We start from the raw sequence: 26845 nt of genomic DNA, 5'->3' as shown, positions 1-26845 counted from the left end.
TGGGAAGGACAAAACAGTGGGGAACAGAGACATTAGATCTGTGGAAGGGAGAGGGATGGGGAAGGGAACACGGGGTATACAAGATGGACATTACAGGGAATTTCAGGAAGGAAAGCAGGGAATTTGAAGGAGATAGGTTTGGGGTGGACTAACGGAGGTAGAAAAGATCGAGGATTTGGATGGGGGTTTAAAAGTTTAAAAGCATCCATGGTTTAAAAGCAGAGTGAAGGAAAGAAACCCATGTTATTCAGAAAACAATTTATTCAAAGAAAACTAAAACCAACAGTAATTTGGCACCAACATTTGATAAAAACTGCATCACAAAAAAGCTTTGCATTTCACGTCAGGTCCACATAACAAACCCGTAAAAACTGCAATGTTAAATTGTTTTTTCAATGACACCAGAAAAAAAATTGAAGCCGAACAAAAAGAACACTTGGGCCAGTGTGAAACAGATAATGAATTACTCAAAACGGTCTCTGATACTGAATCGCTCAAAATAGACACGTAAGGTTTGTGTTTTGGGTGCAAAGATAATTAGTGTGTCAAGGGCGAATTCCAAAAAAGAAATGAAAAAAAATTCAATAAATAATGATTGTGGCTTTCAAGGTTTGAAAAATAAAACTTACTGCAAGTCAGTATTTGATGACTCATGCGCTACGATCATTCCAATAGCACACGATTTGCATACCCAATGATCAACAACAAAAACAACCTCAATATCTTCTGTGAATGATTGTGACGAGTTGTGCCGCACTCTCCACATCCACGGAAGCCCACAAAGAAAGCACGCATACTCTGATTTACAAAAGAAAATTAAAGGTTTATTCGTCAAAAGCAATGGAAATAAAGGGATGTTTATAAGGGTGGAGTGAAATATAAGAATATGCAGGATGCCTTTGGAATAGTTTGTAAAAGATGTAGGACCCACTAATGACTCATCATGCAAAATTATAATCATTTAAAACAATGACTTCAGGTAGCCCAACTCACTCAAAATATTAATAACTTTTGCGAAAATAAATATTTCAAGGGGGATAACTCCAAAACTACTTTTGCAATTTATATTGCCTGTGTTAATGATATTATACAACTATGCAGTATGCATAATAATTTAAAATCTGTTTGTTTTAAACAGTTTAAATACTTAATTACTACTTTGATTATGTTCCATAATATTACACCAGAAATTAATATAAATAATGTGGCAGATGAGCCCATTATATTATAATTATTGCAAGCAATAGAAAATTCCTGGCATAGTTTACCAGCTTGTCTTTGCCAACCCATAGGACCCTCTCTCATGTGGTTGCTCGGCAACATGGGCATGGCATGTGTTTTATTGTCTTATGATAAGACATTGAGTGCACATTGTGGCAGTGTAACATGCTGTGTGTTGCGTGCATCTCACAATCTTAAACCATTCACGATGGCTAACAACGGCGAATCGCCTCTTGCGTCTGTATGTCTCAACCGAGAAGCAATCGAGAAACTTGGTTCATTTGGCCATGTTCATCATGAGTGTGTATGCACCTATGAGGTTTGCCATCAAAAGCAAGCCATCATGCAAGGACGGAGCTTGTCATGTGTTTAACATGATTCAGAAATCACGATACATGTCACCTGCTCACAAGAAGATTAGCGATCCCATAATTCAGAGAAACGCGTACTTTGCGCACACCGAAAATCTTCTGCTGTGTATGGTGAAAGATGAAAGAGCACCCATACGCGAGTTGGCTCTGAGGAGAATATTGAAGGCATGGAAAGAGAAAGATGAGACAGATTGTTCGGTGCAGCAATTTGTTGTTCCAAAATTGAATGTTGATGCGAAGGATTACACAGAAATGGTGGAGTGGATGTCGTGTAAAGTGACGGAACCACCGATATTGTGGAACATGACGAATGATGAACTGTGGGCATTAATAAATGAAACTGAAATCCCATCAGTAGACTTTCAGCGTTACCCTTGCCATACACAAGCCGTAGAGTGCGGAATCAAACTCGTAATCGAGGCGTCAAAGTTAGTGTGCGGCGAGTCATTGAGAGACGGATTGATCAGAAATAGGCAAAGCTCAAGGAACAAGATGGCAAAGTTTAACACCAAGAAAGAATATAAAATGTGATTTTCTGACATTGACTGCATATTTACTAATGGCAATGACTGTTTGATTAACTTTTATGAAGTTAGTTTTTATCTGAAATATCCATCTTAGTTTATTTTTTTTTAACCGTTTGTCATATTTGAGAGACTTGGGCTACCTGAAGTCATTAAAGAAATTAAATAAAAATTTAGTATATAACTTATTATGTTACATCTTTAAAAAAACTATTCCAGACCAAAAATATGAAAATTACAAAAAATATTCATTTTCACTCCACCCTAATGTTTATGACCCACACTGCCAAAAAAATCAAAACCTCGCTCTCAATCCAGCAAGCCATCTCAAAATCATCTCGAGGAGTTGAGGACACAGAAGAGCATATTCTACAATGACGTGCATCAGGAGCATCATCATCAATGGGGGAGTGGGGGGGGGGATAAAATAATGCCAACAATAACAATTTACAGAACAGGTGAGCCAATGAGCCCATTTACAAACTTGACTTCCAGGTTCATCACCAACAAATCTTGTGATGCAGTCATGGAAGCCAAAATAATCTCTCCGAGAGACAATTGTTATAATATGGAGAGCAGACATTTGTCACAAAACAGAAGTTACAAATCAATTTGTGTGTAATACCAAATTGTTCTTTCATCTTAGTGCTGAAACCCAAAAATTAACTTTATTAGAAACCTGGTGTAGCTCATTGGGTTGAGGGTAGCACAAGAAATGTGAGGATGGAGGACAGCTGTTTACCACTGTACACAATTTGGTTAGAGAAAGATGTGCAAGAAATAAAGATGTGAACCTAGGGTTAACGGAAATCAGTGTGCAAAATGAGAGTAGACGTGTCAGAGACTTCAGAAACAAGGGTTGCAAAGTGAGACAGGTAGATCTACAGTTCATCTTTGTCCAGGTCATCAAGCTCCACATCACTGAGGTCATACTCCTCTTCCACTGGCAGCTACAAAGACAAAGGACAATGCGTTAATCTTAAACTGCCCAACTGACTTGAAAGATAAAGCCGTAATGATGCAAAACACAAAAATATTCGGATTCATCAAACCATCCTCTGCTCATTTTTCCAGACCGATACTAACCTGCCCATCTTTCCCATCCCAGGGCTCCACGGTATTCACAGACGGTACAGCAGCACCCTTCACCGGTGCCGTCGAACCTCGACCTAAAGACACCTCCCTGCAGACAAATACATAAGACATTGAAACGAGAATCAAGAAGAATGTTTCAGGCATAGACAATTTTCTAAAGGCTCACATTAAAACATCAGAAAACAAGAAAAAGAGCAATTAGAGATAGCAAACCCTCGCTTGGACTTCTTTTGAGTGGTGTATTTTTGTAGGTTTCAGGGTAAATCCAATATGGCTGCCAAACCATGTGACCTATGACATCATATGTGTGAACCTTTTGTCCCTCATGAACAGGCGGTCATGTGTGTAAAGTTTCGTCTCGATCTGTTTAGCCATTTCAGAGAAGAAGATTTTTGAAGGTTTTTTTTTTTCTTCTTTTAAACAATATGGCTGCCGAATCACGTGACCGATGACATAAAAAAAAAATTCTGATTATATACTGATTGCAAGTTTGGTCAAAATCCCATCACTGGTTCACAAGTTAGCGCAGTAACAGAATTTTTACCTTACGGGACCTCTAACCTTTAGCGTCTTGACCCCATAATATTAGCTGTTCATCTTTACATCATTATAATACTTGTACCTAGTTTAACTTGGATCCCTTCAGCCGTTCTTAAGTTATTGCGATAACGAAAACCTATAACGATAATTGCGATAACGATAACGACGGACAGACAACCTGAAAACTTAATGCTTTCGGCAACTTTGTCACGGAGGCATAATTAACCACCCTGGACCGTACCATAGAAAGTCGTTGATTCCATGATCGTTGAAAGCTCCTCGAAGAATTGCATATTTCATTTTACGTGCATTCATGGCCGCCATCGCTGGGTACCCAAACCCTCCAATACCAACAGCATCCTCCAGTGTAGGCTGAGCACCAGCCTCAGTCCATACCCACCTAGAGAGCAGAAAGCATTTGACTCGACTCTTATGCAGTCATCACAGCTGGAAGAACGATCCAAAGTCAGCATGGGATGACTTGGAGATATTGTTTTAAAGATAAAGCAGTCTCTACTCGGTGCCATTTGCAAAGCGTTAAAGTTGCTCTCGTATGCGCACTTTGATGGGAAATAATTTTGACGTGCTAATTGGGGGGGTTACAGTGTACTGCCGACTCACCCCCATTGTTTCTTCTTGTATTTGTCTGCCATGGAGCGCAGCGTATCCAAATATTTGCTCCTTCCAGAAGCACCTGTGAATGCCAAAAACAAGTAAATAATCCATTGTGGAAAAAATAATAAAGTACAGCTGCTATTAATGTAAATCTACAAAAGCTTTTTACTTCATACAACTTGGTCACATGTCACTTGTTATGGATTACTAGGAAGGAATTTTTCTTATTCCAAAATTGTGAGCCGAACAATTATAAATCAATTAGAGAGTTGTTCAAGTGCAACCCTTTCAACTTGAAGAAATGATCGAGAAAAACAACATGCAAAATTTAACTTGCATCTTCCCCCCCCCCCCCAAAAACATGTTAGTATGTACCATATATTACTTTGGTCCAGTCTGGTAAACTTGCTGGTAAGGAAGAGGAGACCCAATATTAGTGATATTAAATAGAATGACAAGAAAAATAAACCAGTCAAGAACAAGTTAACCACTTACCTGTGTCGAGGATGTGTGGAAGGACAGAGATGATACACAGCTGGTGTTCATCTGAGCACTTGGTAAGTGTGCTGTGATCCAAAACCTGGCAAGGAAGGAAGGAAGGGATACAAGGTATTCGAGCGAAAGCAAAGGCCCAAAGAATCTCAAATCCACACCATGTGAAACTTTACAATCATTACCTTTTCACCATTCGCACTGTGTATCGAGTCCCTCCTTCCTCAAGGATTGTGTATACATTTGGAAATCAATATAATCAATGTTTCTATTGTATTTATTTAGAGGTGGGGACTGGCTATAGCTTCTGTTGGTGAGATGACAGTCGAGTTGCTTTTGATGGTGCCAGAAAACAAATTCCAAACTGAATGCTATTAGATCTGATTATTATCCTTTAGCTAATTTTTTTTTTGCTGTTACATACCTGCACATCCGTAAAAGGTTTTTCCCACAAAATCAAGCCAAAATATTGCACGTCATATATTTCATTTCTTATAGCTGAACTTTCCATCCACAGCAATCAAATTGTGCATGTATGTGCTATAAAGTTTGGGCAAGATAAACATATTTAAAAAAAAAATAACACAATAGCTACAAGAGCAAGTGAATTTGTGGCAAAATAAAAAAAAAAAACATTTTAAGTAATTATAAAAAAATTACCCCCGGTCGTGACGGTCATCTCTGTTTTGACCGTATCACATCAACGATTTTTCCAACTTTGGAGACACGTGACTCGATAACCAGGACGAATTTCAAAAAACCGGCCTGACCAAATTTAGATATTGTTCCATATTATCAGAATCTGGAGGAATTTCGAAGATTGGATCATAAACGGCGGAGATAGATTTTGAAAATGGACGATTTCGCAACTTTGGAGTGTCCTTGACCTTCAATCGGGTCAAAGGTCATACCGTCGTGCATCCCTCATCGACATTTACCCACATACCAAATATCAAGAAAATCGGAAGAAAAAAAATGGGGACGTACGTATGTACGTTCGGACATCGAGACTGGTTTTATTAGGTCATCTCTAATGAGATGACCTTAAAAAATAAAAAATAAAAACTTACTGATTCCTGTCTTAAGCAATGACCCAAACACACCTTACACCAGTGCAACAACACTAATCCAACGCCAGCAATTTCCTGGTAGTTCTTCACATGAGTATGCTTCAGATTTGCTCAACTGTGAAACTCTGCTGCTTAAAATTAGCACAACCTCAATTTGCGAAATTTTCCCATTATAAACCGCGGGTTATTCACGAATTTTGTAGTCAAAACCATCCAGTGCCGTTGATACAGGAGTGTGACACCACGGAAGAAAGTGCCAACATCCATCCATCGGACAAGACATTGTTGCATGGCTTAATTCACTCCACGACTCAGAACCTGTAGTGTCCACTCTACAGATAAGAATGAAAACTGTGGATCTTGCTCAAGATCACAAAATCGAGAACTTCTTCACATCACCAACGTGGTGTTACCGTTTTATGTGAAGTCAAAGCTCAGCGTCTGAACGAGAACTGTGGGTCAGAAACTGCCCAGATTTTGGGAGGAGAAAAATATGATACTTTCACGATTGAGTGAATAAAATCATCACAGACAAGGCATTCCCCCATTCAAGGATTGGCAACATGAATGAAGTGCCACTAGCTTTTGGTGCTCCACCAAATCTTTTTATTTTACAGCTGCGGTTTACACCCAAGTTTAGTTTTCAAAAATAACAATACTTAGAGAGTGCGGCTTATACACGATGCAGTTTATAATTGAAAAACTACAGTAGCTTTTCAAACTTTTTATTATTATCTCCCTTCTTTGCAGACTGCTTTGAGAATTTACTTCTATAAAGCAATAATAAAAAAAAAACAAAGAAATTCATTGATTGATTGAAATGTCTTTTGTTCTGATTGCAAGCCAGCTCTCAAAGAGACTCACCTCCAACACTTCAGGTGGAAGAACATTTGCACTGTGAAAATCCATAGCAGAGGAAACTATGTCATCCTTGGTGCGCCCCCCTTCATAGTCAGTTGGCTCACGCTCACCCTTTTGAAATATCTTGATTGTGGGGAATCCACGGATCTGCAAGCAATTAAGCAAAGAAAAATTATAACTACGTTTCTGCAGATGTTACAATTTTATTGCTAAATCACACTGAAATCCTGCCAAAAGGACATCCTAGGGGATTAGCAATAGAATTACTCTTTAATTGCACATCAGGCTAATTATACAAATACACTTTAACAAGTGTAATGATGACAAAGTTGCAACTCCACCCCAACCACATACTTCATAACGACTAGCGAGCATCCGATGAACCGTAGCGTCTACGCTCGCAAGCTTCACTTTGCCCTGTGTCTGCTCCTTCACAACTGCGGCTGCAGCTGCCCACTCAGGCTCCAATCTGCTCACCCAACAATTGCATCACTTCAAGAAAGATGCAATGAAATATTCAACAATGCCCATCTCCATATGTCTCTCTTTGCCAAAACTCAAATCCCTACAAGCGTCATACTTTATATGCAGGATAAGGACATAAGTAGACATCAATGTACATAATAACTACATGAATTATGGGGACATTAGCAGACAATAGACAAAACAATATATCACATTTGACCCTGCAATCCCCAGCATCATCAGTTTCAATCGTAAAAAAGCAAACAAACAAAAAAAAAAACACACCTTTTACAGTGCCCACACCATGGAGCGAAGAATTCTACCAGCCATGTTGTCTGGTCATCGAAAACAGTCTTGTCAAAATTGTCGTCGGTTAGCTCAACCACGGCTCCCTGTGAATCACGTAAAAATCTTTTGCATTTGGTCAACATGAAACAGTTTTCACAGAATTGCAATCAAACTCATCCACCATGGGAAAAACATCCTTCTTTAACTCCAATGTCAAAGGCTTGTGTTGGAGTTCATACATATATCAAACGCAGGACAAATATATTGTTGCGGGCCGGGGGTTGGGTGAGAACACCACCGGGGGGGGGGGGGTAGCCATCTCGGCTCCCACCAGACTGCCCGGAAATGTAGGCCATCGCACATGGATAATTCCGTGATGCGGCGGATCGCTTAACCGACCGTGGACGCCAATAACTCAAACACGAGACTTAGGGTCTTCAGTCTAATTAATCCGGTTACTAAAAAATAACCACGTGATATAATTACTGGGGAACACGCCCTCGGTACGCCTTGTCCGAACCGGATCACTTTACCGGATCGGATGCAGCCTGAGCGACACTGCCAAGGACGTACCGGCTAAAAGGAACGGATTGTTGGGAATAAAGTCCTGGCTAAGCTAGGATTCGGACCATGCTTGATCAATGGAAGAAAAGACAACCAGAGTTGGTGTCAAAGCCACCCAATGCTCACCTGTTTATACATTTATCGTTTTTAAAAGACTCATCTTATAATATTTTTTTATAAAGCACTGCAGTGAAGTCTGATCCAAATAATTTTAAAGCAATATATGTATTTCTAATCAGTAACAAGAGCGCAAGTGAGCTCAATATACATCCGAACAAGAAGGTATATAGAGAATTGTGCTACTACATGGAAAACAGCATCCTGGTTGCCATGGCAACCACTTTCGATGACAAACGTATGTCGCGACACACCGTCTCCACAGTCTGTACCTATGTACCGAATATGAAACGTGAAAGTTGAAAACTTTGGGAGTTAGAGTGCGGACAGGAACGGACAGACGACCGGTATCACAAAATACGCCCCGATATATATATATATATATATATATACATATACATATACATATATATACACATACATACATATATATATACACATACATACATATATATATATACACATACATACATATATATATATATACACATACATACATATATATATATATACACATACATACATATATATATATACACATACATACATATATATATATACACATACATATATATATATATATACACATATACATATATATATATATATATATATATACACATATATATATATATACACATATACATATATATATATATATATATACACATATACATATATATATATATATATATATATATATATATATATATATATATATATATATATATACATATATATATATATATATATATATATATATATATATATATATATATATATATATATATATATATATATCGGGCGTATAAAAAAAGTGTGGTAGATAAAAACATTACAAAGGAAAAAACAACTTGCACCAAAAACTTTAACATTTTCATGCTCACACTGACGCTCACGCCGGGGGTATCGCTATAGCGCTCTGTTCTTCGAACAGGCGAGCTAAAAACGAGCAGGGAACATTTCTAATAATGATATATTTACAATGGGTGAGGAAAGGTATGTGGTTTGATCAAGAGATTTATTGTAGTGTGTTGTGCAGAGATAGGGAAGAGGTGTGGTGCAGCAATAAACAAGCAACTATTAAAAGCGAACACAGAGCAGACCTAACCCGAAAATAATAATAACAACCTTCTGCAGGCTTACTTACATAGACAGGTGCCAGGACACACACAGACACAGACACAGAAAACCCGATGAAGAGGGATTGAAGCAAGACAGGAGAGGAGTTGAGGCTACGGTCTCTCGGTACCTTTGTATAATTGATACGCGGCACCCGAACACACTACCAATATGTTTTGAGGGAATGCTCCGTGGCACGGTACCCCCCTGACAGCCGGTGCATCGTCTCTTGCTTCGGGCAGCTTGCGTCGTGACCGTGGGTGTGAAGGAGGGGCTTGAGTTGGGAGGGTGGAGTTAGCTTCGTGTGGGCGGAGAAGAGGAGGAGCCCAGTGGTGACGACAGAAGGTGGAGTCGAGGTCCAGTTTGTGCGGAAGGCGAGGCAGGGGAGCAGAGAGAGGACCCACTCTGACGTTTATAGGCCCCGCGGCGTGGGGTGGGGGCCACCACGAAGCATCGTGTCGTCACCCAAATTGGGCGCTCCGATTGGTCCCAACCCATTGCGCGGCTCGGCCACGCTGGCCGGAAACTGCAACATTCTATTTCCGGCAAGATTACCCTACACCGCAAGGATGTCCCGCTCTGACCTCATGACATGTTACGAATCACCCACACCGAACTCCCCGCCATGAATCGGCTTGCAAGAACCCCTGGGCCGTGCCCTGATGACCGGCCGAGGGCAGCGTCGGTCCCGCACGCCCGCCCCGACCAGCACTGGCCAACACGCCCGCTCCCTGTGCGCCGTGTGGCCTGGGCTGTGCCGTATGCCTCTGCCCGATCACGGCTTCGCTGGCGTGGAGGCGGGGGGGGGGGGACATTTGCCGTCCTTGGGGAACATCAGTGGCCGCCAGCGAGGACCGAAGGTACGACGTTATGGCGAACCCATGCACAGACAGTAAGAGGCGTCCATTTGTGCCCTGCTCTGTACGATAACAAAGTGTCGAGAGCGGCGCACGGGTCTGCCTTCGAGCACATTCCGTACAGTGCGCATAGATCTGCCATTACGCACGTGGCCAGCGCTCGTGTTCGCCCGATTCTGTCATCGTGTGCACGGGCGAAACCCGATCGATATAATTAGTCCAGAAATGGGTTGAAAGGAACGTGCCACTTGCGCCTTGTACACTCGCATCCCGCCCAACGTGGCGTGGTTGTCGTTTTACTATTATCGGCCTCGATTGAGGGATTACTTGAGAGCGGGAGCTCTGTGCTGTCGATGCTCATGTGGTGTTTGAGCACCTTTTCTAAGGTGCTGTTTATTCCGTCTCCTCGGTACGTGTTCCGTGCAGCGTGGGCGTCGTGTTGAGTGCGTTTCCTATCCATTTGGTGGAAATTACCGCTGTGCATGCATTTGGTAGGCTGTGTTTTCTACGGAGGGGTGGGGGTGTAATGCCTGTTTGGCCTTTGCTGAGGACCCATCTCACAGCGTAGGGCGCACGTGGCTGAAATTTACCTCAAGAATAATCAGAAAAGAAGAGTAGGAATGAAGTTAGAAATGAAATGAAGAAGGAATGATGCAAGCAAACCTAGCTATGAGATCCTCGCAACGCACGCCCGTTGTCCCTCGAGACAAAAGGGAAGGGACTATCTACACTTATATTAATGGAATAACCGTCTTGGGACCACTATCTGTTGGATGCATGCAGTGCCGAGAACCGCAACAACATATGTATACATATATATATATATATATATATATATATATATATATATATATATATATATATACATAGTTGTGGTTGACGAAATTCACAAACCACCATTCAGGTCCCTTAGGTGAGATATCTCGGTAAGTATATGTGTAGTTAGGCCCAAACCCGTTGTCTAGAGGGAATAAATGTCATTCATGAGGGCTGCGACTCTTCAGGATAGCCGTTTTTCTTTTACTATCTTTATTTTGGACCAGCCGCCATAATTACCACCACCAACTACGTCTCAACAGCCATCACAACAACCACCAACCACAACGCCGCTTCAACACAACCGCCACGACCTTTACCGTCACAACTCGCCACCATCGCATCACCGTCATCTCGCGCCACTCGTGGGCACCGATGCTGGACTCGTGTAGGGCGCGCACCGATCAGCGTGTTCAAAAGCATCGCGGACTCACCACAGAAAAACGGATCAAAAACGACTAACGCCCACTTTTGTTCCGTCCAATCGGTGAGCGAGGGGCGGTTTGGCCCCGCCTCCAGGGCGTTGGAGGGCGGTCGCTATATGCAAATTCATGGATCAAAAAGCATTCACGCCCACTTTTCCTCAGGCCAATGGGGAGCGAGGTGAAAGGTCGGAGGCAGAGGGTCAAAGATGAAAGAGCGAAGCCACGGGGCTTATAAAAACGACTGCGTTCGTCAGTCGAGTTCAGTTGAGTTGGAAGCGGAGGAAGAGTTGAGTTGAAGTGGCAGTTCGCAGTTGGGAGTTCGTGGAGTCGGAGTGAAGAGGACGGAGCTGTGGAGAGGCGGCGGCGGCGGCGAAGGCGGTTGAGGGGGTGCTCGCGTCGGATTCGGGGAACTGCGGCGGGAGAGGCCGGCAGCGCGACCGAGGTCGTGGTGGAGACGCACGTCGCGGGACCCGAGATTTTGTGAAATCCTCCTTTCCCCGAGCATCAGCAACCCCCTCCTGTTTCCCCACGCGCTGAGATAGTGCGACAAAAGGGGGCCCCCCTTCCCACCCCCTACCAGACACTGTCCGCGAGGCCCGCGGAGTTGAGGCACCACCGCCACTTCGCGTCTCATCATCAGACGGGTAGGCCCGACACGGTCTCGGCCCCAGGCCCGCCTACCCCCCTCATCCTGGAGGGTGGTTCTCTTTTCTTTTGCTTTGGGAATATGTGTTGTCGGCGCCGTCAGTGAAGTAAAATTGTATAAGTATTGCCGTGTGCCGGTAGTCGGATAGATCTGCATTGTTGCATTTGCTTTTTGTCTTCTTCTTTTACATGTGATTTTGGTGGAATTGTATATGTGTGCTTTCCGTTCATCGCGAAATAAATGTGCTTATTGTTGAACTGTTTTCCCGCTTCGCTTCGTCATTTCCTTCATTGAATCCCCATCTTGCTTCACGTAAAGGGTTGGTCGTGGGCTAAGACGCCCGATAATTAATCGAACCGTCGAGGCCGACAAATAACACCGCTCGGTTATCCCGATAGTACGGAACGGGTCGCTTAAGTGGCTCGTGTCCGAAGTCGACCTGCGGCGAGGTGCGATCGCCCGGTCTACCCTCCGTGTGGGTACTTAGGTAGGTCGAATTTGGCGAGCAACCCTATCCCACGCGGGGGCCGATTGGCTCGATCGCGGTGAGACCGAAAGGTCCACCCGTGACTGCTTCCCGGCGTTAGTCCGAGAGGGTCACGACTGGATTGTCCGTCCGGTGGGCGACGTACCGCGATTCGAGTTACGTGGCCGTTCGCACGCCGGCGGGCGCGAATCCGCAACACTGGTGTCAGGAGTGGGATATAAACTCATCGCCCTCCTCGCAGCACTGGTAACGGAGAACGGGAAAACGGGCTGTCCTGTCTCCAATTAAATTCACGGGAATCGGTCCAGGGGTGAGAGAAGCGACCCCCGATTCCCTCCAAATTACGAGCGAGCTAAATTAACCCTTTAAGAGAAGCAAGATGGCGTCTCAAGGCGAGCGGGAGCCGGGGGTATTAGAAATGGATGTAGAATGTGTAGAATCCATGGTCCAGGATGAAATCCCCGTGCAGGAAATGTTGGTTGTACAGGAAAACGAACTCGCCCAACTGAACCCAGAGCCCGAAATGGGTGCGGCAGCGGCCGCGGTGTACGACACCTCCCCTCCCCCTCTCCACCAAAACCCCCCGACCCTTGCCGAAACGGCTCACCCAAGCGCACCCGACATGGCCCAGCTATTCACCATGCTGGCACAAATGAATGCGGAAATGAAAGGCATGAACGAAAGGATGGATGCAAACACAACTGAATTTATAAACGAAATAAAAAGCATGAACGAAAAGATCGATGCGAGTACACAGCAAATGAAGGAAGAAACAAAAAAGCTGCGGGGTGAGACGCAGAACATGGGCCGATGCCTGCAGGCGGGCATGAAGGCCGTGACCAGGGAGATAGGAATGGCGACTCCACATGTGGGAGCGAACGAGCTGGAAGGGGGTGCAACGGCTGTCGGGCCCGCGGTGGAGGCGGGTGAAAAAATAATTTGGGGGACGTGTTGGGCGAGGGTCGTGACGATGACCGAAAGGGAAAAATTAAATGGGGAGACCAAAACGTGTGAGACGAGACACGAGGTGACGACAACGGAAATAATAGTTGAGACAAGGGAGGTAAAGGGTGAAGAGGTGACCGAGTTGGCAGAGACACGGGAGATGGGAACGATAGAGGGAAGACTGCACGATGAAGACGGGGTAAGTGACGCACACACACACACGGAGGTAGTGGAGGACAATGGGGGTGAGCTGGTGGATTGGGTGGAGGCCCGGTGCGAGCAGCAGGATAGCCTCCTCCAGGAACGAGGGGAGGGAGTATGCCCCCTTGAGGTGAGTCACGACCAGGTGAGTTCGGTCGTGCTTTGCGAGGTTGAGGACGGGTGCTGTGGACAGGTGCACGGAGAGCTTGGGGGGTATAGAGGCCCCGGAGACCCTTGTGGGGACACGAATCCCCAGTGTGGTTGTCCCTGTGTGTGTGGTGCAAGGTGTGAGTGCGTCCCCGTGTGTGGAAGCGACCCCGTGTGTGAGTGGTGTGGTGGCGATGGTGCCGGAGTATGTGCTTCCAGCACGCCGTGTGTGGATGAGGCACCGTGTGTGGAAGAGGCCGTGTGTGTGGATGAAACGGCCAGTGTGGATGAGGCACCGCGGGTGAGTGCCCCCGCGTGTGTAAGTGAGGGACGGTGTGTGGATGAGGAACCGCGGGTGAGTGCCCCCGCGTGTGTGAGTGAGGGACGGTGTGTGGATGAGGAACCGCGGGTGAGTTCCCCCGCGTGTGTGGGTGAGGCACCGTGTGTGAGTGAGGCCGTGTGTGTGGATGAAACGGCCAGTATGAGTGAGGCACCGCGGGTGAGTGCCCCCGCGTGTGTGAGTGAGGCACGGAGTGTGGATGAGGCACCGCGGGTGAGTGCCCCCGCGTGTGTAAGTAGTATGGTTTGTGTGAGTAGTGAGGCACGCGTGAGTGAACGGCCGTATGCAAGGGAGACCGTGTGTGTGAGAGAGCGGTATGTGAGGGAGATGTCGGTTGGCATGCGGGAGCACGCAGCCGCGTCTCCCGGTGTGAATGTAATGGAATGGAGTGTGAGCGTCGTAACACGCAGGTGTGCGTGTGTTGAATGGCGACGACGACGGCGACAGAAGAAAGAAAGAAAGCCGAGTAGCAGCTGTAGTTGTTTCGGGGACCGTGCCGGGTTCACCCAGCAGTGAGCACGAGGTCCGTGCTGTGCAACGCACGAGGCCACCACGTGCTCGCTTGCGAGAGTGAAGTCCCGGTCCGGAAACGCCAGCGGTGGATTTGCCGATCCCGCGGACGGACAAAGTTTAGGCAGGATTTCGGATTTGGACCGGACGGGTTCTCCACGCGATCGTGTGTGTTAAGCTCCAACGGGCAAAGCACATGTGTTCGCGTGGGGAACCCCTCGAGACGTGGGGCTTGTGTTTTTTTTATGCGCATGGTGACGTCATGGCTGCACGCGGGGTTGGAATCCGGCAGGAGGGGTATCCCTGCCGGATGGTACCGTCCAAGGAGGGACGAGGAACACGTGCAGCTGCATGACGTCACGGGCAGGTGCAAAGTGCGCGAGTTGCCGCGCTGGTGCTGCGCATGAAAAAAATAAAAAATAAAAAATAAAAAGCAAGCCTCACTTGCGGGTGCACAGGATTCCTGGGCAAGGGGTGGAAGACCCCCTTGACCCCTGGGCACAGGATGGAAACTAGTTAGGGGGAAGGGTTAGCTTAGCTAGACCGACTCCATGGGGCAGGGGTAAGTCCTCATGGAGTCCGTGGAATGGATTAGGTAGAGGGATTTAGCGAGATTTAGGTTGGGAAATAAAATGATTTTTTGATTTAGAAGACAGTGACAGACAGTGAATGTGTAGTGGGGACGTAGCTTAGCTACGTAGTGTTAAAAGGAACGTGCTGTAGTTTAAGGGACGACGTGGGAGCACGAGTTAGTTAGGGGAGGTAGTTAGAAGGATGGCAGAGTTCAGTGGTGTGTGTGTTGAAAAGTTGTGAGGTGAGTACATGATGAGTGAGTGAGGCCAGCGGGTCTGTGTGAGTGGAGCGAATGGGGACTGCATGGTGCGATGAGTGATTGGGGGGAGGAGCAACTCCCGCCCAAGGGACCCCGGGGTCAGTGTAGAGTGAGTTAGGGGGTTAGTAAAATTGAAAAATGGAAGTCGTTTTGCTGTTGGTGGGAGTGTAGGCTCGAAACCCGTTTGGAGGGGTGCAGGAGCCCTGTTGACGGGCTTGGGAGCGTGGCTGCGAAAGGTGAGTATCGCTGAGTGGGTACCCCGGGCACCAGGCTAGTCGGCCGTGGTAGGCCAAGGGCCTATGGGGGGCCGGGATAGCGTAGTGGGCACGGGTGCGCCTGCTTGCTGCGGGGGCCCGGGGCGCCATTAGCCGCGTGGGCAGTGTTGTGGGCACGGGTGACCCTCAGAAAGGGGCCTGGGAAGCCAGCCTGCCACGTGTGCGTTTCAGGGGAGGTGCCATGGGGGGCACTCCCCGGTGTTAGGGAGCTGGTTGGCTCGGAGGCAGTGTAGTGCCCGGGGGTGCCATAGCTGTAGATTCGGCAGAGGGTCGTGCCTGCCAAAGGGAGCCACGTGTCCCAGCCATGAGACCGTGTGAGGGCACGGGAAGAAAATTGGGGGGCGAGGCCCGAAATTGTGAGGACACCAACACAGGCGACGGGAATCTGGGTTGTTAGAACCAATAGTTTAAGCGAGAGGCGCTTGTTGAAAGCCCCGGGGTAGTTTAACAGTTAAATGGATAGGGTAGATTAGGAAGTGTACCCCTCCGCACCATCCATCCCCTCGCTCTCGTAGTGGGCCGCTGGACCCACCTTGGTTATAGATCGCTGAACTCTGGGGAGGCCATTCTGAGGCTTGAGTTGGGCCTCGACACAGGACGCTAGCTCTCCCTTATTCCCCTCCGGGAAGGGAACGTAGGGGTTGGGAGTAGGCTAGGTGACAGGATAGGTTAGCCGAACAAGGACAGTACAGGGGGTTAGGGGACGATTTATAGTGGGGAAGTAAAAATAAAAAAAATAAGTTGGGGCTAAATTGGGGTTTGGACAAATTAAGGGAGTGGGTATGTACAGTGACAGGCAAAGGCGATAGGTGGGAGGGAGACAGGTAGGTAGGTCCGAGCCCGCCTTCCGAGTGGCCAGCACCACCGCACTCCCTCCACCAACCTCCACTGAACGGCAAAGGCTGGCCAGCTTCATCTGCAGCTGCTGTGCTGCAAGGCCTGTGCCGGCCCACTTCATCTGCCGGCTGGCTGTTTTTCTTCAAGGCCTGTGCCGGCCAGTTCATCTGCCGGCTGTGTTTGCCTGCAGCGGCCTTCTTCTGCGGGCTGTGTTTGCTGCTCGCCTTTGCCATGCCATGCCCACTGCCCCTGTTCACCAGCCCCCGTTCAATTTTTGCTTTCCCCCCCCCCCCTGTTCATTTCCATTTGCGCCAGGATCCGCAAGGCAACAGTTTGCAAGCTGCGAGAACTGCCCTGTTGGCAGCTACAACACGGGCCTGCAGTGGCGGCCCGTGCACCGTGTTTGCGTCCATCCATTCACCCATCCATTTGTAGTGTTCATTGCGTGTGCCACTTGAGCTGGCACGGAGACTGCATTTGTGCAGCCCATGCACCGTTGTGGTTCACTGAGTTCAGTTCAAACCATTCATCCATCCATTCGTTGTGTTCATTGCGTGTGCCACTTGAGCTGGCACGGAGACTGCGTTTGTGCAGCCCATGCACCGTTGTGGTTCACTGCGTTCAGTTCAAAAAGGAAGGCCTTGGACTGCGTGTGAGCAGCCAGCCACGTTCCCTGTCACCTGCATTGTTTTGAGCCAGAGACTGCATGCGAGCAGCCTGGCTCCCTGCTAACTGCTTTTCTTTTGCAGAGTTCATTGATCCTGGGCCATGGTTTAGTGTAAAATTTGTAAGTTAAGGTTAAGATGTACTGTACATATGAGTGCGCCCCCGGCATGTTTGTCTTAGCGCCGGCAATTTTATTTAAGTCGTCCGTGTGAGTGAGTTTGTTTAGGTAGTTACTCAGCCCTTAGGTTATTTATTTTGGGGACACGAATACCATGAATGTCGCACTCAGGGATCCGTAGGTAAAATGTACTAGGGGAAAACTACACATGATGGCACACGAAAATTTGACGACTCGGGACGAGTCTGTAAAAAGGGGAGGGGGTAGTGTTGTGGTTGACGAAATTCACAAACCACCATTCAGGTCCCTTAGGTGAGATATCTCGGTAAGTATATGTGTAGTTAGGCCCAAACCCGTTGTCTAGAGGGAATAAATGTCATTCATGAGGGCTGCGACTCTTCAGGATAGCCGTTTTTCTTTTACTATCTTTATTTTGGACCAGCCGCCATTATTACCACCACCAACCACGTCTCAACAGCCATCACAACAACAACCACCAACCACAACGCCGCTTCACCACAACCGCCACGACCTTTACCGTCACAACTCGCCACCATCGCATCACCGTCATCTTGCGCCACTCGTGGGCACCGATGCTGGACTCGTGTAGGGCGCGCACCGAGCAGCGTGTTCAAAAGCATCGCGGACTTACCGCAGAAAAACGGATCAAAAACGACTCACGCCCACTTTTGTTCCATCCAATCGGTGAGCGAGGGGCGGTTTGGCCCCGCCTCCAGGGCGTTGGAGGGCGGTCGCTATATGCAAATTCATGGATCAAAAAGCATTCAGGCCCACTTTTCCTCGGGCCAATGGGGAGCGAGGTGAAAGGTCGGAGGCAGAGGGTCAAAGATGAAAGAGCGAAGCCACGGGGCTTATAAAAACGACTGCGTTCGTCAGTCGAGTTCAGTTGAGTTGGAAGCGGAGGAAGAGTTGAGTTGAAGTGGCAGTTCGCAGTTGGGAGTTCGCGGAGTCGGAGTGAAGAGGACGGAGCTGTGGAGAGGCGGCGGCGGCGGCGAAGGCGGTTGAGGGGGTGCTCGCGTCGGATTCGGGGAACTGCGGCGGGAGAGGCCGGCGGCGCGACCGAGGTCGTGGTGGAGACGCTCGTCGCGGGACCCGAGATTTTGTGAAATCCTCCTTTCCCCGAGCATCAGCAACCCCCTCCTGTTTCCCCCCGCGCTGAGATAGTGCGACAAAAGGGGCCCCCCTTCCCACCCCCTACCAGACACTGTCCGCGAGGCCCGCGGAGTTGAGGCACCACCGCCACTTCGCGTCTCATCATCAGACGGGTAGGCCCGACACGGTCTCGGCCCCAGGCCCGCCTACCCCCCTCATCCTGGAGGGTGGTTCTCTTTTCTTTTGCTTTGGGAATATGTGTTGTCGGCGCCGTCTGTGAAGTAAAATTGTATAAGTGTTGCCGTGTGCCCGGTAGTCGGATAGATCTGCATTGTTGCATTTGCTTTTTGTCTTCTTCTTTTACATGTGCTTTTGGTGGAATTGTATATGTGTGCTTTCCGTTCATTGCGAAATAAATGTGCTTATTGTTGAACTGTTTTCCCGCTTCGCTTCGTCATTTCCTTCATTGAATCCCCATCTTGCTTCACGTAAAGGGTTGGTCGTGGACTAAGACGCCCGATAATTAATCGAACCGTCGAGGCCGACGAATAACACCGCTCGGTTATCCCGATAGTACGGAACGGGTCGCTTAAGTGGCCCGTGTCCGAAGTCGACCTGCGGCGAGGTGCGATCGCCCGGTCTACCCTCCGTGTGGGTACTTAGGTAGGTCGAATTTGGCGAGCAACCCTATCCCACGCGGGGGCCGATTGGCTCGATCGCGGTGAGACCGAAAGGTCCACCCGTGACTGGTTCCCGGCGTTAGTCCGAGAGGGTCACGACTGGATTGTCCGTCCGGTGGGCGACGTGCCGCGATTCGAGTTACGTGGCCGTTCGCACGCCGGCGGGCGCGAATCCGCAACAATATATGTATATATATATATATTAATAAATGTGTGTGCGTGTGTGTGTTTGATTGGTAACTTTATATGCGAGTTTCAGAATGTGGAATTTGTCCTCTCAAGGCACACTCAACATATCCACCTTCATTTAGGAAAGGGGGGGGGGTCACAAGTCATGGACCAAGTTGTGAAGTTTTCTGTTCTCAAAGTTTTGTGCTAAGGGGTCTCTTCAGGCAGGATCGTCACAGAGTCCAGGACAGCTTTCAACTGCAATTCGTTTGTGGTAATATTCCTGGAGATGGTTTTGAATACCTCTGAGAGGTTCTTTGTCATCATTCCCATAGCTCTATCCATCACTGGTACAACTTTGGCATTCTTAAGCTTCCTGGATCTTTTCACTTGTAAGAAGACTCCGTGTTGTTTTTGTACTCGCTTAGCCTATATGTTGCTTTAGACTCAACTGCAAGAAATCCGGAGGAATTCCCTCCCATGTTTCATTGCCTTTTTCTGCCTTGGAAAAAAAACAAACAAACAAAGATGGCATGTTGAGGTGCAAATAAAGCAGCTTCAGCCTCGTTCCACGTTATCGTGGCATTTTTCCAAGGTGCTTCAAAAGACAAAAGTAATAATAACGATAATAGCATCAACATCATTGCAAAAATAATAATAATAATAATAATAATAATAATAATAATAATAATAACTAGCCGAAACCCCGTCACAGACGGATTCCGTTCATTCAACCACCCACACCAGCTCACCCACACTCGAGGGACATGGCTGGACAGAGCGTGCTTGACCCCTCCTACTCATCCCCCACCCCTGCTGCATTCCACCCGCCTCCCACCCCCCCCACCTTCAATTTGCTTACCCCCGCCCAAAAATTTAATTACCCAGCCCCGCCACCGCCTCTTCACTCCCCGTCCCCCGTCTCTTGATTCCCCGCCCCACTTGCCCCTGGGCCTCCGCCCCTGTCCACCCCCTCACACTCAACCCCGCCTAATTCACCGCAGCCCCCGCCCACTCAGCCCCCGCCCCATTTCCCCCCCCCCCATCTCCCGCTTTCAATTTGCTTACCACCACCCAAAAATTTGCTTACCTTGCCCCCACCTCTTCATTCCCTGCTCCCGTCTCTTCATTCCCTGCCCCTGCCTCTTCACTCCTCGCCCCCATCTCTTCATCCCCCACCCCTCACTCCTTGCCCCCGTTTCTTCATCCCCCGCCTCTTCACTCCTCGCCCCCGTCTCAACGAAAAGTGTTTAGTCTGCTTCAGAGTTGAAAGTTGACTCTTGCCACTATGTGCGATGCACTCTTACAGGTACGAAGTCTCTTTCAGTCCAGGTCACAGTACCGAGAAAAACGTGACGCGACCGCTAGGAGGAGCACAAAATTGGTCCTTCAGTATTGATGTATAGAAGATACAATGTTTCTTGTTACATTTTTTGTGTGAAATTCACATTCTGAGGTAGTCAGCATTTCCAGAAGAGGGTTTTACATTGCATACGCTATTTTCGAGGAGTGGAATTACCTCTCAGCGGTAACGGTCTGTCGACGACAGACGTAATGACGTCAGCGAATGACCGATGATGTCATGACGTCCTGACGCCTCTCAGCGGTGACGTCACACGTCGCCATGTAAACGAATGTAAAACGAAAAGTGTTTATTCTGCTTCAGAGTTGAAGTTTGACTATTGCCACTATGTGCGATGCACTCTTACAGCTATGAAGTTTTTCAGTGCAGGTCACAGTACCGAGAAAAACGTGACGCGACCGCTAGCAGGAGCACAAAATTGGTCTTTCAGTATTAATATATAGATGATATTTACAATAATTGGCAATCATAAAAACGATAGTAACGTGATACCCTCTCTCCCATAGATAAAAAAACAAGTTGTTTTATGTGATTAGAATAATGGTAACCTCCGAATCTCACCGTGAACCATAAATGCAAACTCAGGCAAAAAGCTGATCCGGGGTGTGTTCCATTACCAAATCAGCTTGCTATTGCTTGCCAAGCCAGCCGCTCCTTATCAACCGTTTCGTCGGAGAACTTAAGCCACTTGGCGAGCACTCTACAAGCTGAATGGTAATGGAACGCACCCCAGCACATTTGCTCGTCCTAAGACCCTTTTCGGGTTCTACCATTTGTGTAATGAAAAAAAAACAGTTTCTTGTCCGGGTTATTTCCAACCCTTTTTGCCTTTTGTTGAGTTCTTTTTCCGCTTTTCAGCACCGCTGGGATAGTTTCATTTCATCCTTGGGACAGATGCTTTGACACACTTCTGATTTTTTAAACTGCAGTGTTCCACATGCACATGGATTAGTCCATTTACTAATGAGAGGTTGTTTTGTGACTGTACAATAAATTATAGTGTGGATTTGCTTGATTTGTGTGTGGAAACAATATTGATTTGTGTTTGCATTAGGAATTATACAAATTGTATTGTGATTGTTGTTGCATTTGTAGACTTTAAACATAGTTATTATTCCACCAATACTAACCTCACCCCCTAATTGGGTCGCCAAAATAGGTGACCCTCATTGTCAGTAATTCTGTCTGTTTGCTTGGATGTTTGTTCGTTTGTCATCAGCATAATTGGTAGTAAACGTGGGCGGATTTTGACCAAACTCGGGTGGTAGGTACATCTTATGACCTAATGCTTTGGAAATTGTGATGGTTACTAGGGATGCTTTAGTTCCCTAGCAACAACCGAAAAACCTTCAAAATCGGTACCGTTCACGCGAAATCAATTCCGAAAGCCATTATCCCACGTAGGGTTATGAGATTTGGCACGAATGATCTACAGATGATGCTCTATCAAATATATTCCGGTTTTGTGATATATGGAATCTTTACCCGCAGCGGCCTCTACAATTAGGGTATGCGCGAAAATTGGCAAAAATTGAAGGCCCCCTAGCGACCAGGCGAGTGCATCGATACGAATGAAACTTTGCAGGTTCATGGTACTCAATGAGTACTACAACTTTGCCTCAGGACATAATGACCGATTTCGCTTAGGTCAGGGGTCAAAGCTCAATTAGTGCAAAAATCGATAATATGCGAGAGCTGGAGGTGCCTTCGTGCCAAATGCTACTCCTCCTTGGGTTATGGTCTGATGGTCATGAAAATTCACACTAATCGTCTGGAATGCATTGTGCACAAACAATCGAGCCGGATTTTCGATTCAGATCTTTGTTCACCCACAGCACCCCCTCAAACTTTGGGGATTTCCGATTTCAAACCGCATTTTCGGTACTTTTCATTCAAATGGATACCGAGTAGTTATCAGTAGATGGAACTGGATGAGATTTGATATGCATAATCTTAAGGTGATTCCCTATCCACAATATGACATCCATTTTGCTCTATATCTTATAGTTTCCAAATGGTAACCCTCTCAACTTGGGTGTCCGAGGGCCATTGAGCATTCCTGATGAAACTTCAAAGTACACTAGCTCCAAGACGATTGAACCGAATCGAATGAAACTTTACATGCTTATAGACCGTAATGAGTACTACAACTTTTCTCATTTGCATAATGACCTATCTCGATTAGTTCAGGGGTCAAAGGTCAATAAGTGCATTTTTCGGTCAAAATGTCTATTCAAGTCCCCCTACTGACAAAACGGCTCAAACGATCCAAACAAATTTTTGCACGTGAATACTCCCCGATGAGTAGTACAAGTTTGCTCAATTGCATAATGACCTATCTCCACTAGGTCAGCGGTCAAAGTGTCACAATACTAACAGTCCTGCTCGGCAACCCATCGCTGCCTACCGGCTTATTTTGTAGTAGCCCTGTTAAACATCAGGGGAAAGCTTTTTTTTTAATCAATTCATTACGTGATAGTGTTTTCTTTCCGTGAGATAGAGCATTCCCTTTGCGCTGTCTTTATCACCACTAACAAGTTGATATTTTTGTCGGCAAAGTGAGACCTCACCCCCAGGCCCCGTCTCGAAACATTGTCAACCACAATCAGTCGTGAAGGAGCCCTCGTTGTCTTGCGGGCCCCCATACAATTGCATCGGTTGCAAAGCCTCTGGCCATTAGTAGAGAATGGACACACAGCAGGTGGGATTTGAAGCTGGGATCACAGCAGCATGAAGGAAATGCTTTGATGGAAATGCCAGAAAATTCAACTTTGCCAATTGATGCATCTTTATTGTGGAAATAAAAAGCGGATCGTTCAAATTGGAGTGGGAAATGTTTAAAACAAAGTTTGCATGTTCAAACTCAACCCGTAATTTTATTCGTGAAGCAATCTTTCATACAACAATCGACAGATGATCATCACAGTACTGTACAGCCAATCTGCAAATTTAACCCAGCTTGAAATTTTTCCTCAACCAAAAAATTTGTCATTATTTGCTGTTCCACCCTATAGCCTGGTGTTGGCGTAGTGGTTAGGGTAGCGGCTTGGGATCCAAAAGGTCCTGAGTTCAAGCCCCGTTGGCTGCTTGAATTAATACACACCAGGAGGTTGACTCAGCCTGTCATCCTTCCGAGGTCGGCGAAGTGAGTACCAACGTACTGGGCGCGATGTATGCCCCGGTTAGAATAGGTGTACCATATCCCTGTGTCGTAAGAGGCGACCAGGGTTGCATCAGGAAGGGCATCTGGCATAAAAACCTGTGCCAAATCATAATGCGGATCATAACGGATGATCCGCTGTGGCGACCCCTAACGGGAGCAGCCGAAACAAGAAGAAGATTAGCTGTTCCACCCTATTTGTTATCTCACTTTTGATTCTCAGCCCATGTGCATTAATCATCAATGTTAGAAGACAAATTCCTTCAAAAATAAATCCAGTTATCAACATTTTACAAGCACAAGTGCACATCAGCGTTATCGCTTATGCAAGAACAACATAAAGCACTATTCAATAAGATACCATAGCCTGGTGTTGGCTTGGGATCCTAAAGTCCTGAGTTTCAGCCCCATAACCCACTGAATTAACACCAGGGGGTTGACTCAGCCTGTCATCCTTCCGAGGTCGGCAAAATGAGAACCAATATACTGGTAATAGGGGCAATGCATCAACGGCATAGCCACACCCCTAATAGTCCATGATCCAGTAGGGTTGGTCGGTACCATCTGGGGGGAATAATTCTCAGTGATTTTTGGCAAGGTATACAACCCTAGAGTTATAAAATATGTGATAGCATTGCATCAGTGGTAGCTTTTTGTGTGTTATCACCCTGTTTATATGCCTACCCTTAAATAAGGTGCTGTGCAAAATGGCCAGTACAAGGTAAGACACCCTACTTCAACTTAACATTTTTTTTTATCAGTCAAACAGTAACATTGAGATTTGTCTCACCTCTTGCTAGTATCATTTGCTTCTCAACAAAAAGTGCAAAACATGCCGAGGTTGAAAGGTATGCCATTGGTGACACTTAAATATCAGTGTATTTCCTGTGTGATAAATCATACCGCCTTTAGAAAAGTATTTGTCTATCATTTACTGTGGAAAGTAAATAAAAGTTCTGGAACAGTATAATTACATGGGTGTTTAGCAAATTTAAGAAATCCAAAAATCTAAATTTCGTTTTTGTATGTTGTATATTAAGATCAGTATGGCAGACAATGTTACCCCCCCCCCCAAATGAAAAAATACCTAACTTGGACGGATTTATGTAGTTTGGTCAATGTCATGATATTTTCCCTGCTGTTATTGAAGGATACTTTCCAAGAATCAAACAAAGGTAAATGATAGCATGTTCATGAACAAGATTAATATATTTTCCCTGTAATTTCTCAAAAAAATACAGAATGTCAGGGATTTAGATACATAATAATGCACATATGAAGGTATCAAACACCCGTATTACACAATATAAACTAATAAGACAGAAGCAAGATGAATCATGTGCAATCTGATGAATGAGTCAAAGTTGAAAATGAAACACAATCTTCTGTTGTAGGGCATAAAATTACATAATAGAAACACAAATGTGGTGTTCCACACTAACAAGGCCATGACCTAGGCCCAAAGTGTTGCTGATAAACATATTGTCTCATGAACCAAAGACGGGTCCTTTCTTGTTTCTAAGACATCTCTGATCATATGCACTGATTGTAAGTGATATAAAATGTTCAAGATGAACTTAAAAATCATTATTATCCAGTTCTTATATTTATAACTAGCAGGGATACCCGTGCTCCGCACAGGAATCCCGTAGATGACGGCGGGTCTGAAGGATTATATGTCACAGTTAATTGTAAAATTGTAGAGGCTGCCACACATACACACACTTTTAATAGTGTGGATACAACATTCACAACATAGAAATCGAACCTGATCGTGTTTATACACCGCACAGCGTTTATTAACATTTGCAAGATAGAAATCAAACCCGATCGTGTTTATACACCGCACAGCGTTTAATATTCGCAACATAGAAATCAAACCCGATCATGTTTATACACAGCACAGCGTTTAATATTCGCAACATAGAAATCAAACCCGATCGCGTTTATACACCGCACAGCGTTTAATATTCACAACATAGAAATCAAACCCGATCGTGTTTATACACCGCACAGCGTTTAATATTCGCAACATAGAAATCAAACCCGATCGCGTTTATACACCGCACAGCGTTTAATATTCACAACATAGAAATCAAACCCGATCATGTTTATACACAGCACAGCGTTTAATATTCGCAACATAGAAATCAAACCCGATCGTGTTTATACACCGCACAGCGTTTAATATTCGCAACATAGAAATCAAACCCGATCATGTTTATACACCGCACAGCGTTTAATATTCACAACATAGAAATCAAACCCGATCGTGTTTATACACCGCACAGCGTTTAATATTCGCAACATAGAAATCAAACCCGATCGTGTTTATACACCGCACAGCGTTTAATATTCGCAACATAGAAATCAAACCCGATCGTGTTTATACACCGCACAGCGTTTAATATTCGCAACATAGAAATCAAACCCGATCGTGTTTATACACCGCACAGCGTTTAATATTCACAACATAGAAATCAAACCCGATCGTGTTTATACACCGCACAGCGTTTAATATTCGCAACATAGAAATCAAACCCGATCGTGTTTATACACCGCACAGCGTTTAATATTCACAACATAGAAATCAAACCCGATCATGTTTATACACAGCACAGCGTTTAATATTCGCAACGTAGAAATCAAACCCAATCGTGTTTATACACCGCACAGCGTTTAATATTCGCCACATAGAAATCAAACCCGATCGTGTTTATACACCGCACAGCGTTTAATATTCGCAACATAGAAATCAAACCCAATCGTGTTTATACACAGCACAGCGTTTAATATTCGCAACATAGAAATAAACCCGATCGTGTTTATACACCACACAGCGTTTATTAACATTCGCAAGATAGAAATCAAACCCGATCGTGTTTATACACCGCACAGCGTTTAATATTCACAA

The 26845-nt window shown here is 45.9% G+C and overlaps 1 protein-coding gene across 1 annotated transcript in view; it reads right to left on the bottom strand.

Moving 5' to 3' along the window:
• Positions 1–243: 243 nt before the first annotated feature.
• The window catches only part of PDIA6 (protein disulfide isomerase family A member 6), a 31282-nt gene continuing 4680 nt past the window's right edge, over positions 244–26845 (bottom strand). Inside the window, exons 6-13 of the mRNA XM_085845969.1 lie at positions 7540–7646; positions 7144–7258; positions 6793–6936; positions 4862–4946; positions 4373–4445; positions 3993–4151; positions 3203–3299; positions 244–3066 (exon numbers count right to left, since the gene is read on the bottom strand). Of these exons, the coding sequence (XP_085702095.1) occupies positions 2998–3066; positions 3203–3299; positions 3993–4151; positions 4373–4445; positions 4862–4946; positions 6793–6936; positions 7144–7258; positions 7540–7646 (849 nt within the window). The 3' untranslated portion in view covers positions 244–2997. The remainder of the gene's footprint in view (positions 3067–3202; positions 3300–3992; positions 4152–4372; positions 4446–4861; positions 4947–6792; positions 6937–7143; positions 7259–7539; positions 7647–26845) is intronic.

The sequence above is a fragment of the Eptatretus burgeri genome, chromosome 11 (genome assembly GCF_056783735.1).
Source record: "Eptatretus burgeri isolate ZD-2024b chromosome 11, Ebu_testis_v1, whole genome shotgun sequence".
NCBI classification, from domain to species: domain Eukaryota; kingdom Metazoa; phylum Chordata; class Myxini; order Myxiniformes; family Myxinidae; genus Eptatretus; species Eptatretus burgeri.
This window is presented reverse-complemented; position numbering and strand designations above follow the sequence as displayed.